A 16172-nucleotide genomic window follows, 5' to 3' on the forward strand; every position below is an offset into this window, starting at 1 on the left:
AAGGAGGAGCGGCGCGGCGCAGCCCCGCGGGCCGCCCTCGGCGGTAGTGCGGGGGCGGGGGCCTCCCGGCCGTGTGTCGCCCCGCTTCCCCTCCTGGCCGCAGGCGGCGGCCGCGGCCGGCCCCGCGAGTACGACCCACGCTGCTCCCGGGCTCCCCAGAGTGGGGCGAGCTGCGGTGGGGGTCGCGCCGGTGGCAGCGTGGCTGACAGACGCGGGGGCGGCGCTCCCTCGCTCAGCGCCACGGGCACGGCCGGGGGCTGGCACCGCTGCAGCCGCGGCTGCTGCCCCAGAGTTGTTTTCACCGGCGTCTGAGTCCGTGGCCTCGCGACGGGGCCCTTCCCAGCCAGGAACGCCGCCCCACTCGCAGACTGGTCACCACCCCTGGCCGTACCTTGGGCGGGTGTGTTGTCCCCACCGGTCCCTTTGTGTTTCTCCTGCCCCACGAGCCCTGTTACAGAGCCCCCCCTTTCCCGGGCCTTACCCCGTCGTGCTGCTGCCCCACAGCCGCTCGTGCTCCCCCAGCGCTGCTCACCTACCTGCTGCTCTCGATGTCTTGACTTCCCCAAGCATCCAACAACCCACAGTTTCGGTCTCTTCAGCCTACGAAGTTCTTACCCACAACTTAGTTGCTATCAACTCCTGGGTTTTTTTTTCTGGGATTACTGTTAGTTCAGCTTTTGTGTTACCCACCCCACCCCACTTGTCCTCTCCATTATCTACCCTTTCCTGGCTTGTTCACCCGTCGGTGTGAAGCTCACTCCTCTCCCAGCATTTCAGCCACTGCATCCTCCTCTCCCCTTGCTGTCTGTCAAGATGGCCAGCCTCTGCTGAGTGCATCAGGTACCTCCAGCCGCCCCACACTTTCCCCCACAAATACCTTTCTACAAACAGAAGACCTTGGATCCAGATTTTAACTCAGCAGCTTCTTTCTCCCTGTCTGCCCGCCCTGTTGGGTCTAGTTTTAGTTCTCCCTCTGCACTGAAAATCAGCCGGCCTGTCAGCTCTCTGTCAGATAGATGGTCCCACGCAGCACCACCTGCGAGTCACTGTACCGTGTGTTGTGCTGACACGGGTGCCAAAACCAGCAAAAAGCTGTAGGAGTAGCAGCACAAAAGGTTACTTCTTACACAAGTACATTGGCTCACAGGGGCATACCTGACCATTTTGCACTTCAGTGATCATCCTCAGCATGTGGCCTGATGCACAAGTTTTACAGTCTGGTTTTCTGCCAGCTTCCCTCCCTCCTACTTGCACACAAAGTTAAGTTGTGTGCGAAGAATCACCTTACTGCTTTCAGTTTTGGTACAGAAACTCAACTCGTGTCTGAAACTCCCACTGCAGTTGCCCCAGAGCAAACTGTGCTTTGTTCTAGGCTCTCTTCTTCTCAAATGCAAAATGGTCACTTACAAATGTTAATTGAAATACTTTACTCCATCTGTGTTGACCAGGAACAAACTGCAGTTTTCCAATGCCTTAAACCAGTCAAATTCAGTCGATTTTCTTGGAGGTTGTGAAGCTCATAACCCTGACATAAATACCAACTTTCTACATGGTTAGAGAAGAGCTCATCAGAAAATAGATCATCGGCATATTAGACAGGAAAAAAACTTTCTTCCTATGCGCAAACAGATGACCAGTTGTGGCACATGTTGTTAAAAAATTAAGACTAAGGTAGACTGTACATCTAGAATTGTTTAGAGGAAGATAGAAGTCTCACAGTGGTAGAAATTGTATCTCATTGCCAGATATTTAGTCTTTATTTAGCTATATTCAATCACTCCTATTGCAGCATACATAGTTTTGTATTTTTTCCTAAATGAGAAAGTGTTGAGTACTGCAAAAACTCTGTATATTAATACTTTGCTATGCAGGAACTGAGAATCTGCAGGGATTCCCTTAGCTAAGTCACTACTCTGTTTAATCATATAGTTACATTTGTATTCCATATCAGATTAAATAATTTCATATTTTAGTTTTGAAGAAGCAATGCTTCTCTTGAGGACAGTCTTTGGAAACAGTCTTTTGAATCTGAAGTGTCTCAAGAATCAGAAGTTTTGCACCTTGTATTAAAATCAGTGAGAGCAGCTAAGAATTTTGTTTTTCCTAATTAAGGAAGCAACTCAAGATTACTTGGCTTCATTGAAAAGCAGTGTGCTTTTCAAAAGAGACTAATGTGAATAAAGCCTTTTTAAAAGGTAAATAAAACAAAGTAAAATTCGATTTAAAAAGTGAAAAATAAAACTGTTTGAACAAGTTATATTTTGTGTGCAGTTGAGCTCATTTGTACGTTACATAAACATAAGATTGAAGGTAAACTGTTCAAGTACAGACACAACAGAAGGAAAAAAATATCTTTTGCATTCCAGACACTACTTTGACAGTCCCATGCCATACTGATGCTGTTAAACTTTTAGGACCATATCAGAATTTTTTAGCAAACAGTTTCATTGTGAAGACAGAATCTGTAGGGCTTCAGCCAGACCTGCCATCTGATGCTGGACTAGGAGGTCAGTACGCTGATACATATTGTTAGAAGCCATGAATTACCTTTATAGATGAAAACCAGTACCTCCTGTGAGGAGTTGTGTAGTTGTATGTCTTGAGTTTGCCTGTTTGAAACAGCCATGCCAACCAATTTCCTGCAGATGTGGCCTAGGTTGCATGGCAAAAAGCTGGTATCCTGTCTGCAAGTGAAGCACTTGCTTCCTGATGTACCAGGGCCAGAGCCACAGTGAAGCACCATGTTCCCTCCTTTATCCTGCATGTAAAGCAGTTTCTAAACACATCCATCAACAAATCTCTCTGAAGAATAAGAAATAAGTTAATGATGAATTTCATCTGTGATACAGCTCTGTTTTGATTCCACCTTTCTAAAAAAACTCCATTTATCCTGAATACATGTAGGTTTTAGCCAAAATATTCCTTGAACTGTGAAGAAATGCCTAAGTGTCTATATAAGATGTGTTTTTCAGTGGGGAAGGAAAGAAGGGTGATTGTTTACTACATGCATGTAGCAGCAGTATTGTGTCTACTGTAATTTTTATGAATCAAGTTAAAAGATAATACATGTGTTATTTTGGGCAGATAAACTCATGGTTCAGCATCTGGTAAGCTATTATGGTGCAAAAACCACACTAGAACTTGCAGACATGGTGTTAAATGTCTATGATTCCTTCCATAGTAACCCATAATTTATAATTTTTCATTAGCCAAGGCCACTTTGCATCATGTTCAATTTTTGACTGCTCATCAGACACCAGCAGATGTATTTTTCATCTGCAAAAAAAATAACTACAGCATAATGAAATCTTCCGATTTTGTGCACTCTGGGCAAAGAACTTCTTTGATTTGGCACAAGACATTTAAAATAACTGCATGATGCAGAAGTAGCAAAACACAGCTGAAAGCCACTTTACAGGTCACAGACCACTTTCTACAGATTAGGTCACAAACTAGAAATCAAGTTTTGAGATTTACCTCTGAGAGTGTAAAAAATATAACTGAGCTTTTTGTCTCATGCAATTAAAGGTTCAGTCTGTACCTTGAAGGATAGCAGTATCAGGCTACACTTCACCACGTCTTAGAAAATTTTAGTCCAAAGTGGTATTTCTGCAGTTGTAAGCAACAGGGAACCCTTCGGAATAAAAAGTGATAGAGCATCTTGTGTGCTATGGCAGTACTTGCAGTTACAAGGGAAGTCATGCTGACCTGTAAGCCACAGCAATTAGCTGTACTTTGAATTCAGTGTGAGTGTTTTTCTGAGTGAGGACCAAATGCAGCTCTGTGGTTGACAGAAGCTGATTTTAACTTCATAAATATCTTTAGCGTAATATTGCTCCTGTTAGGGAATTCCAACTAGAACAAAAACCCCAACAATTTTAAAGTGTTTTTATAAATACATAAAAATAAATGTAAGCTATGTTTTAATTTAAATTTCTAATAGTATTTCTCTGTAGATTTTTGATGTTATAAAATCTGACACATTTAGATTCAAGTCTGAATTAAAGAAAGGCTAAGACTTCATTCTGCTTGTTTCCAGTTGTTGCATCCAGATTAAAAAGTAACATCAAAGGTGGAGCGGACGTTACCAGACCAAATACAACGTAGAAAACCTGAGAACAGGTAATGCAACACAGCTCCCCATAGTGATAAGAGAACAGTACTTACATAAACAGCAATACAATACACGCAGCCTGTCAAGAGTGATGGGTGCTGCATATTCAGTGCTGAAGAAACACGGCAGCTTACACAACTCAAGAGTCATGTAGGCTCACTGGAGTCTTATATATCCAATCTTCATGTGTCTCTACCTATGCTATTGCTTGGGGTCAGTTTTGGTTACAGTTAAATTATGTAATCCCTTCTACAGATAAGGATAATTGAGTTTCTCATAGTGTTTTTCCCCCGTGTTTCCACATGTGCCCATTCTGTGCACCATCCATCCGTATATTATTGTCTCTTAAGCGACTTGTTCACCTTCTGGACTGTGTGTTCTCAAAGAATTTGGTCATTGTTAGACTGTGTTTTCTAAAATTAACCCAGGCATTTGTGGATTACTTATTTCCTAGATAACCTGGTAATCTATGGACATCATTATACATTTTTCTTCTTCAGATACAGACCCACGTTCTTTTAAGAGACTATTTTAACTGATGCTTTTCCAAATGTGGTTTGTGATAGCTGTAATTCAACCCTGCTCATGCAAGAAGACCCAGATTTCTCTGGGCCTGTGGAAATTCTGGTCATGTACAAGAATATATAAAAAGTACCTTTCAAATTACTGGTTAGTAACATCTGAATGTGTATCTAGTTATGACAATATATTAATGTTAGTTATTGAAAATGCTAACTTAAAGTTGTTTTAATTCCCTTCAGCCTGTGACACTTTCCAGAGGAATACCATGTCCACTTTTCTAGGATATTGTAGGGTGGATTTTATTCAGCATCTCGTGCTGTTGTTGTTTTGACATCACACATGTTTACATCTGGGGCTTGAGATCTCTCAGTTCGCATGTTTTACAGGAAACTTTCCATCCATATAGCCAGGCAAAGAGAGAGGGAGCGGTAGCCTTGTTACCCATCTCCCCCATTGCTGCGAGTGTCTCATGGTCTCTCAAAATCATTACCCACTTGATTTTCTCCATAAACTGGGTGGAGAACACCACCCCATACTTGAGGACATCCAAGTCTCCACCTGGCTTTCACATTAGCTGGTTACTTTCATTTCCTGTGCATTCCCCATTATCTGTTTTAGGGATTCAGCATCCCTAAAACATGCCTAGGATTGCCCGGCTGCAGACACGCCAGCAGCCCTGGGAGGAGGGTACAGCCACCCCCGGGTCCACGCAGAGGTGTCTGGGGACGCCACCTACGCTGCCGGTAGCCGCCGGGCCTCAGCGGCGCGAGGAGCTGCCCGGCCGCACCCAGCCCGTGCCCAGCCGGGCGCCGCAGCGGGCCGAGGAGACCTGGGCGCACTCCAAGTCTCGGGGAGCCCCGGAGGGACCTCTCCACGGGACGCGGCGCAAGCCCCCAGGGAGGGAGGGCGGCACAGACGGTGGGCGCGCCGAGCCCCGCGCCCGGCCTCCTCAGCGGCACCGCGCCTCCGCTTCCCAGGGAGCCGGAACCGTCCCCGGCAGCGGGGCGGGGGGCGGCGGGCGGGATACCGGCGGCTCGCTGGCGGTCAAGCGAGGCGACAGCCCGGGGCGCGGCACTGGGCAGCTGCCGGGTGCCCGCCGGGCGTCCCGCCGCCCTCCCGGCGCATGCGCGATGCCCCGCCCGCCAGCGCCGAGCGGCGGCGTTGCCAGGAGCGGCGGCGTTGCTAGGACCCACCGCGCGCCGCCTCGAGGTACGGGCGAAGCCGGAAGTCGCCGTTGGGAAGGAAGGGCGGGACCGGGCGGGGCCGCGCCGCGTCGGTCGCCTCGGGCCCCAGCGATGGCGCGGCTCGCCGGCGGCCGCGGAGAGGTGGGCCGGGGCTGGCGGCGGTGTGTCGGCGGGACGTGCTCCTTCTGTGGCCAGCGGCGCGGGCGCCTCACGCATGGCTCCCGAGCGCCCCGGCCGCCGCAGCCGTGCGGAAGCGTTAGTCGCTGGCGGCGCGCTGCCTGGAGCGCAGCTGGGGCGGCGGGCGGGCCGCGGAGCCGCCCCGCAGAGCCCCGCCAGGCCGGCGGCGCTCGGCGCTCCGGGCGCCGGTAGCGGCCGTGGGGCTTCCTGCTGGTTTCTGGTCGGCGGCGGGTTTCGGGCGGCGGCCGCGGTCGGTGCTGCCGGAGCCCTTCCCTGGGCGCCCGCCCCCCCTCCCGCGGAGCAGGAGGCGCGGGCCTGCCGGACGCACCGCCCGGGCAACGGGCGCGGCATGTGCTGAAGCGAGTGTAAACTTTGGTGTAAGCGTAGTAAAGTTATGCTGTTGCCCTGCTTTTTGGCTTGCATAGAGTTTTTGGTCTACGTTAATGAATGTCTGGCGAGTCTGTTAGCTGAAACAGTTGCCGATGAGTTTCTGTAGGTTCTAGCGCAGACACGTGAATTATGCCTGGCTTTATATGTGTGAAAGTAGTACATCTTAAGGTCATGGTTAGAGGTATTTTGGGTAGTCTCGATCATGGAACGGCTTGGGTAGCACCTTCAGAGATCATCTAGTCCAGCTCCTCGCCCCCAACCGCCCCCCCCCCCCCCCCCCCCCCCCGGTTAGGGTCAGCTTTCATTCGACCAGGCTGCCCAAGGCCCCGTCCAGTCTCATCCCGATGCTTCCAGGGATGGAGCATCTGTAGCTTTTCTGCTCCGCCTGCTGCGGTGACTCGACCCTGACAGTAAACAATTTCTTGCTTTGTATTCAATCTAAATCGGCAGCCGTGGTGAAGTTTGTTAAGGGTATTCAGAAGTTCGTGAGGAGATTATGACACAATTGTTTTTAGGTGACACCCATCAAATGTATTAACTCCTCAAGCAAAACATTTCTTAGACTGCTTTGTTTAATTGTGGCGCTCCTATGAGCCATTCCATGCCTCTTGAATACTTCTTTTACTAAATGAAATAGCATGGTTTGGGAGTGTATCCATTTGTGCACTAATAAACGAGCTGTTGATATTTTAAGAGAGGGATGTTGCATATCCAAAATAATTAGGATTCCCAGAAAACACTCCAGAGATTCCCCTCCCCCCCCGCCCCCCCGTGTGACTTCAGTAGTTTATGGTAGTTGTCAATCTGCAGAATGATGTGGATGTGACATTGGCCCATATTACTCCACTTGATTTTGAAGACATTTTGGAATAACTGCATGTTTGAATATAAAGCGGTATGATAACTGTGGACACCAGTTGTTATGCTTTTCTGTAATAAAAAAATATTTAGAAAGAATAGGTTTATTCTTGCTGCATGTTCTGTTGAAGTTATACTTTCAAACAGAAGTGCATTTTTTCTGTTAAAATTATGGTTTGAAGCAGAAGTGCATTTTTTCTCCTCTGTATTTCTAGTGCAGATTATTAGCAGATGGAATGGACAAAATCAGTTTATAATTAATATATTACACCAAGTACTTCTGTGTTCAGTCCAACAGAAATAAACTTGGCAAACGTGTGGCTGTAAGCTGGAGATGGTAAAGATGGAGTCCCGGGTAGTTTCTTGTTATGGACATGAGTACAGATATTGTTATAGTTGAAATTGAAATAGCCAGAGTTCGAAATAAATTTGCTAAGTGTTTATTAAGGCAGGAAAGCAAAAACAGCGCACTGGGTGGCTGGGGAGTCACAGCTCCATCCAGGCCGGCAAATTCCAACAGGTAACACAGCCCTTTTAATCTCAGCTTCAAGGCCGGTTTAAGCAAACAGTTATGCTCTCAGTCCCGTGGCAAGAAGCTGTACATTACAAACTAAACTATTTTTACAGTAAAGTCTAGACAAAGACAAAAGTTGTCATAGTAACTTGAGATTATGGTTTAACATTGGTCTTGAGGAGGTACATCTCCAACCTCATGGTTAACGGTTAACTCTTCTCTCACCAGACAAAACATTCTCAGATCTGTTACGGCAAGATCATTCCTTTTGTTAAAAGCCCATTTGATCAGCAAATTACCCTTAGTTAGTTATTATAGATGTGAACTCCACAGCAGATGGACAAGCAGACCTTCATGGCTCATTAATCTTGACTGTTGAAAACTGCTTGTTTTTCATGTTACCTTGCTTTAATTAATGGAAAGAACTTACAAATGAGTTTGCTATTCAACTTTAAATCTTGAAGGTTTTTTTAGGGCTTATGTAACAAATATGTGTATTGATTTCTTCTTGTCACAAAACTGCGAATGATACAGGAACAGTAACATTAATTTAATGAGTTTCTTTTCAAGGTGAGCTGAGTTACAGTCCAATTCAATATTCTTCCTGTATACCCCTAAATAGTGCTGATACCATTAATACAGCAGAAATAAACTCAGGTAGAAAATTCCAGGTTTATGAAACAGGAGACTTGCTATGTTAGAGGCTGCTATTAGACAGCAAACCTTGGATATTGACCTACTGAAGAAATGATAGTACATGCATTTATCTCCTCTAAAATTATTTTGAAGAGAAATGGAGTTTGTGATCATCTTAGGAGAATAGAGAATGTAGGGGAACAATCTATGCAAGCGTAACATTTTGTATTGGCACCCTTTTGAAAACTCTGGCAGTGGATATACTACAAAATATGGTTTGTTTTTTTTTTAGTCTGCAATATTGAAGCTTAGAGGACTACCACCACTTTTTGTTGATTAAAACTGATGTCAGATTCCAATTGGTGGTGATTCTTTGTTTGACATAGCAGTAACAGTTTGGTAACTGTTTTGTGAGTGTTAACAAGTGGTTCTTTTATTATGTGGCCAAATAAACTAAAGCATGTTTCTGTTACAGGTTTTGATGTTATTATAACAGGAAAAAGAGTAATCTTTGAAGCTTTTCAAGTAGAAGTATATATGGGTGAAAGTGATGTTCATTCTCCAGACTTTATAGGTTTAAAAAGCTGCATATTGGATGTTGTGAGTTTGCCCTCTCCAGTCAGCTACGTTGTCATGGAAGCTAAATGGTAAGCCCCACTTCTGTATTTTTAAGTCTAGTTATGAGGTTCATGTTTTTGTGGTTTATTTTCTAGATCCCTGAAATGATATGATACAGATTGAAGAAGAACCAGAGAGCTATGCAAGCTGTGCCATGTCAATGTAGTTGTTAGATGAAACTATTTACTTGAAGACATGTATACTGGTCATCCCATGTGCAAGAATTCACACAGGACCATAGGAGATGTGACTTAGAGATAAGAGGGTGTTCATGTCTGCAGTTAGGAACATCTACCTGGAGTTACAGAATGATTTCCTGCATTAGCTGTGGTGGGAGAGGTTAGCTTTAGGTCTTGCACATGGCTCTTATTTTTTATAACCTTATATGTGTTGATCTTTGGTGCAATTAAAGTAAGCATTAATTCATGAAGTTTACCTTAGCTGTGAGAGCTATTTGTCACATTTAAAGTCTGATTATACAAAACTGCGAATGATACAGGAACAGCAACATTCCATGAATATGAATTTTGGTTAGGAAATGAGACTGCAGACTACTCCTTCAGCTGGGGAAGTTAAGCAAAATTTCACTGCTAGCTAATAAATGAAAGAAAATTTATCTCTGTTAGAAAATTACATTTTCTGCCACATATTGAAGAAAAGCTACTGAAAACATGTTTTTCTGCAGTGTTCTATGTATACTGTAACATGCAGTGTGAATTGTGACGTGCAAAGTGAATGTGAATTTCAAGTTTTTGAGTTACATAAAGTCATTCTGCAATGTAGAACTCAAAAGTGATTTCACTTGCTTACATGCTTTCTTAAAAAACTACTAAAAATGGTTTATTAGATACGATGTAGTTGGTAAAATATGTATTTTTATTCAAAACCAATGATTGATGAACTATTAATATATGAAAATGGAAGTACAAAGCATTCTCTGAATTCCTTTCAGACTGCAAATTGTACATTCTGTGAAACTTTCCAGGGATTTTGTGTGGTTTTGTCTTTGATTTAAGCTTCCCAGAGGTTTATGCTTATAGCACTTCTACCTGTAATATGAATATGGAAGGAAAAATCCCCTACAATAGGTACTATGAAGCTTTCATGAAGTACTGCATGTGCTGAGGATGCTGTGATGATTGAAGAAAATACCACAGAAATAAGAGTTCTTAAGGCTGATCTCTATTTTATTTGGAAATGTTTAAGTAGACAAATAAAATAATGAAGTTGTTAACATAGTAATAGTCCGTCCTTTTTTTTTTTTTTTTTTTTTTAGTAGCTGATTAAATTTGATTCTATAAAGCAGAAAACCCTATTTTTGTTCTCAGTACATTTTTAATTTTTCAGTAGTGGCGTTGTGAGTTTGGAAGCTGTGCAGAAAACATTATTTAATGAGTTCAACATTTTTTTCCCAGAAGTTATTGTTGTGCTGTTGTGTTTTAATGCCATTATGCACATTTTTCATTTCTGTAATGTCCCTAATTTACTCTTAATTGTGATGTTTTGTAACTTGTTTTGGTTTGTGTGTGGTGCCCCACCCCCCACCCCCTCCAGTTAAGCACAACAGTTAATCACATAGTTAAATGTTCCTCTGAATTGAAGTTTTGTGGTGCACTATCTCCATTGTGCTCTTTCTCCCTGCCCCTGGATAATTAATATAGGAATTGGAAGGACCAGCTTTCTTGAAGCTGATTGCTGTACAAAGCAATGTCATGTACTTTGAAGACTTAAAGGTATTTTTAAATTTACTTTACAAAAGTACTCATTCCCTTGCTTGCATTCAGTGTGCTGTCTATGCAAGAAGTATTAAATATCATCAGGATCAAAGAAGCAAAACGACCTCCCTACTGCCTGCAAACTTAACAAAATGGTTACCCTTTCGATAACCCTTCTTTCTTTGCCCTAGTCCTCTCCAGTTTTCCAGTTGGGTCCTGTTTTTCTCCCTCACTCGTGCTTTGGTAACATAGCTATCTGGCCTTTAGCTGTCTTTAGCTGAGATAGGTATGTGCATCATCTCTGAATAAGATGACTTGCCTTTCTTTCATTTCTGTTTCTCCCAGCCATGGAAAAATAAAGGTCTTCCAAACCTATTATACGATGTCCACCAACAGGCTTTTATACAGTTTACAGATGCTCCGGCTGTTCAGATTCTTATTTCCTGCTTGTTTTACCACTGTCTCTTCTTACAGCAGTAGCTAAGACTTGTGTAAAATAATGATATGTGATTTTACTTACCTTGTTGCTGATCATTTGCCCTTTGAGTAATGTTAGTTCCGCTGGGTATGGTTCTCATGGTAAACACTGAAAGCTGAATAATGTGCCTGTGGTTTTCTTGCAATACATGCAGGTTTTAATGATCCTTATCTCCTACATTTATTAAATGTATAAAATGTGTTAAGTACATGGCACCCTGTAGAACAGTTACTGATGGCATGCAATTATTCTGATCTCGTAGATGAAGTCCATCTTGGTTTTAGTTGGAAATAGACTTAGTATTTATTAAATGATAAAATATTCATAGATTGCAGCTAAACCCCTGAAATTTCATCCTTTGTTATTAGTAATGTCTTTACGGACAACACAATATAAATTGCTGTTACCCTTGTTGATGACATTTGTGCCTTTTTTTTTTTTTTTTTTGGTTGCTAGTCAACTTACGTGAGAACTTATATCCTCAGGTAGAGTTCTCAGTCATGGAAAATGTTAATGGTGCCTGTGCACAAACCTAGGGGTAAAATGGTGATTTTTTTATTTAGAAAAACCAAATAATTAAATTCCTGTAGACTGTCATTTCTGTAATTAATACGTAAGACTTAATGTAGACAAAGGTGAGCTATTTCAGTGCTTCGAGTTCTGTATGAACTGAAGGCAACTTTGTGGTTAGTTTAATCAAGTTTTTGTACAGTGTATTTCATATTTAGTGCTCCTGACAACTTGTGCTTTTGCATGGAGCAACTAATTATGGTAGCCAGTCTTATATATATAAAATAATGTGAAAAATGACATATATAATAATGTAAAAAAATATTTTTAACTCTTTTTCAAAGAGCAATATTGTGACAAAATTATGACAGCTGCGTGGCATAATTTTACCTAAGCAAATGTTTAGAAACTTTGGGCTCACAGTCTGATCACTGAAATAAGGGAGCATTAAAACTTAGAAGGAATACTTACATTTTTTGAAAACGTTCTAATTTTGCAGCTTGCATAATGCCGGGTGTGAGTCAGAGTTACTACAAAATAGCAATGAATCAGAACTGGACACTGCTGAAGATCTGAGAAGGAAACTCTGTCAAGCTAAAAAAGAAAAATTAGACTTATCCATTAAACACAACCAAGAAGTAAGGACTTTTTTCTTTGCTTTATTTTACTCTTGGAATACATGTTAATCATGTTTCATTGAAGTAATACTCTCGCATGGTGTATAAAAAGCACAGTCATTAGCTGTACAGAGCCCCCATGCCTGTTCATAGGAACTGTTAGCACCTCTGCTGTTATTGTTGGTAGTTACAGTTGCCCCAATCAGAGTGCAAATTTTCTGCAGGGAAAGGAGTCACTGCTGCTACCAGTAGTTTGTTAGATAAAATTGCCTGGTGACACAAATAAATAAAAGGCACAGCTTGAATCTAGCCTCATAAAAAGATGTTATTTAGGTCTTACTTTTTTTGTTGTTTGTAGAGTATTAGAGTGTCATTTTAATTCTATGGAAATCTTCTGCAACTCAAACCTAGCACAGTGTTTTTGTGCATGTGTGTGTCTGTGTACACCAGATCCAGCTGGTATATCCTTTGGAAGTCTTGCAGTGTCTCACCTTGCGCAAATTTTCAGTTTTCAGTATCTACAACAATGTGTAATGTATAAATGGAGTGATGTGTTTGTCAATAACTTCATACTTGTTAATGAGAAGTTCATTCATAGGGAAATAATTTACCTGCATTACAAAGGTTTTCCCTCGTGCTGTTGTGGCTAACTAGTATTGAAATGAAGTAGTAGGAAGAAAATAATTAATCTTTTATTTAGCTTGAATATCAGCTTTTGTAATAGTATATGTAAGGAAAGGTGGGCACTGAGTACAGCAGTAGTTGTAATCAGCTTCAGATTCTTCCCACACTTGCTAATGCCAATCCGGCAGCTGATATCCTGGTTTAAACTGTTGGTGCAGAAGTATTATTACTAGTGCAGATAATGATTCTGCTCTTAGCAGTTTGCTAGGAGCAGTTGGTGTGGGTGCTTATTCATCTTTTCTGGGTGAAATCCAGCCAATAAACCAAGTTTGCTGTTCCATATCCATTTTGTATTGGGGTGTGTACAAAATTACGAGATTCCTGCTTCTTCCACAATTACTTGCTCTTGGGCTCTAGTTAATTCATTTTTTACCCATTGCCCCATCAGTTGTGGGGCGGTTCTATAAATAGATCCCTGGAATTACCTGGATTTAAAAAGAAACCCAAACCACCTCTTACATTGAGAATTTGAAAGGTGGGGGTGCACAAGGATCTTCTGCACCATTTTTCTGTTGTGATGTGCACCCCAAAGTTAGGTTGCATTTTAAATAGATAAACTACTTTGAGAGACTTTTTTTTATTTCCCTATCCATATACTGTGTAGTTACAGATAATGGAAGTGCTTAAGTTACCTACATGTGATACTATTGAACTAAAAGGGCTACTTTGTAGATATTCTGGAGAAATACTTAATTTAATGTCCACTTTGTTGTGTTGAAATAACTTGAACTTGATTTTCTAGACTCAGTTTTTGGCAGCAATGACTAGACTATGTTTCTTAATCTGGAAAAGATAACTTTTTGAAGCATTTTCCATTCTTAGTTTGTTGTGTGCTAAATTTAGTAGCATTCTGTTTTGACTACTGAACATTATTGTACTGAATTTTATGTTTATAAATATATTTGTGAGTTATTAGACATCTTGGTCTAGCGTTCCAACATGACTGTTTTTTTAAGTGTTAAATTTAAAGAAAGTTACCAGAATGCTTGTGGAATATGTTTCTGTTGATGCAGTTTTTCATTTGAGGTGCAGAAAGATGGCTTTATTATGACTTCTGTTTTCTTACGATAGTGTATTTTTGGAAAAATGGAGGAGTATGTTTAAGGTACAGAAAATTAATCTAGGAGTAGGAAGAGTTTGCAGAAAACAACAGTGAAAGTACTTAAAACCTGCATAATTGTGCATTTACAAGACTATATTTCAAATTCAAGTGGAATAAGAAGGCAGCTATAAATGCAATTCAAAATATCTTTTAAAATACTCTGTGGGTGTATTTCTGTAACATTGCATTTTTTCAAAGGAGCACATTGGCCGTTTTCTGAAACAAATTTGTTTTCTAGCTATCCAACTATGAAAGCCAGATAGTCAAATTACGGTTGGAAATTGAGAAAGGAGAGGCTGTTCGACAAAGTCTGGAGTATGAACTGGCAATTGCCAGAAAAGATGCTCGTCTGAAAACATATGCTGCAGAAGAGGAATTGAGTGATGCAAAAACCAGACTTGTGGAACTGCAAGGTAAGTTTCAAAAAAGCAAACATGGAATGAAGGCTAAGTCAGTTCCAAGTCAGAAAGACAAGTGAGAAGCAGTGACTTAATTAAATTTTCTACTTACTGCTGTTTTTCTAGGATCTCTTTCTGTTACCTGTCTGCTTTTGTAAACTTGCAAGAGTTTTGTAAACTCTTGCAGTCTCATGTGTGAATTAAAACTAACTGGCTAAACTTGTCAACCCTTTTTCCTCTTGCCCCATACCTTCTGTTGTTCCCTCTTTCACTGCTGTCCTTGTGCAGAATCGTAATCCTGTTTATCACGATATCCAGCAGTTCTTCCTTTTCCATTTCAGGGAAAAAGAAAGTCTATTCCTATTCATTTGTTTGCACTATTTCCATAACTTTTTTCAAGAAGTTCTCATCATACTTCTTCTTTCTTTCACCTTTTCAAAGGTCTCAAGCTTTTCAATTTTTGTGTCTAGTTTCTTTTCTTACCATCCTTATTTCTCTTTTTATAGGTAATGGAACATGTTTGTTGTGACAGTAATACGTGGAAGTGAGGGTTTTTACCTAGACATTTTTTTCCCCTACTGGTTTTCTATTCAGTCCTTGGTCCTCCTTAACAAAGATTTCTCATTCTTACAAGTAAGGTGCATTTTTAATTACTTAAGTAGGTATAATACCTTTTTGTTCTAGTACAGGAGATGAATTTCTGAGTTTGCTGAACCTTTGATGTTCCATGAAAAGTTCAGAGCACTCTTCCTGGATATTTTATCCTTCCAAGAATAGAAAGAGATGTGGAAACTTGCAAGTACTTAAAATACCAGGTGTTTTTAAGATGGTTGGAAAGCTGAACTTCTCACTCCTTTGGAGAACATACACACAGGAAAAATAGCTTATGGATTGCAGGCTGGAAGAAGGCATTTATGTTCCATTTGGAAATTCCCCTGTGATTGCAAGCGGAAGACTTTAGCGGCTTGTTTCTCACTTAAAGGAAAGCTGTGCTTCTTTCTGTGCATGCTCACTTTACTGCTGGTTTGCTTGCCAATTTAGTAGTGTGTGTGTGTGTGTTTTTTAATTTAGAAAACTCATTGGCTACTGTATTGGGCATTGCTGGCAGGTGTGGGTGGTGGATGTGGGTCTGCAGGGCCACCTGTGCAGGAGGAAAGCATTCTGGGTCTGCCCAAAGCTGGTCCTGGCCAGTTCCACAACAGGCAAACCCACCCACCACCTTGCTCCAAACTGCTGACCGGGGAATGCATGGCACCTCTGCCACAATGTGATTCAGAAAGGGTGGTAAATGCTGAGAGGAAGAGAGAAAGAGAAAAAAAGAAACAGCGGGAGAAACGGGAACAGAGCAGCAGTCTGAGCAGGGGCTGGGGCCAAAGTAGTAGCTGCCCATGCAGGCACCAAGAGGCAGGACTCGAAAGGGACTTCTGCTGATGGAGGAAACCACAGTGCAGCAATCCCAGTCCACTGTGCTGCCTGTTACCTCTCTGAAGGGACTGGGCGTTATAACTTAATGTGTGGTGAGGAGGCTGGAGAGCAAAAAGTGGGTAGGAGAGGTTTTGCAGAGGCAAGGAGTATTTTCTTGTGTGTTTGTTAATTTCTTTGAATACCAGAATCTGTAATTAGAAGTCTTTTAACAGACAGTAAACTACATTGGT

General features: G+C 42.0%; 1 protein-coding gene across 2 annotated transcripts in view; it reads left to right on the forward strand.

Annotated features, from left to right (window-relative positions):
• The first annotated feature begins 5863 nt into the window (after nt 1-5863).
• Nucleotides 5864-16172, forward strand: part of CCDC171 (coiled-coil domain containing 171) — a 149120-nt gene continuing 138811 nt past the window's right edge. For both annotated transcript variants that reach the window (XM_055699131.1, XM_055699132.1), the window contains exons 1-4: nt 5864-5961; nt 8871-9042; nt 12216-12354; nt 14358-14532. In XM_055699131.1, the coding sequence (XP_055555106.1) occupies nt 8933-9042; nt 12216-12354; nt 14358-14532 (424 nt within the window). In that variant the 5' untranslated portion in view covers nt 5864-5961; nt 8871-8932. The remainder of the gene's footprint in view (nt 5962-8870; nt 9043-12215; nt 12355-14357; nt 14533-16172) is intronic.

Source organism: Falco cherrug, chromosome Z (assembly GCF_023634085.1).
Source record: "Falco cherrug isolate bFalChe1 chromosome Z, bFalChe1.pri, whole genome shotgun sequence".
Lineage (NCBI taxonomy): Eukaryota > Metazoa > Chordata > Aves > Falconiformes > Falconidae > Falco > Falco cherrug.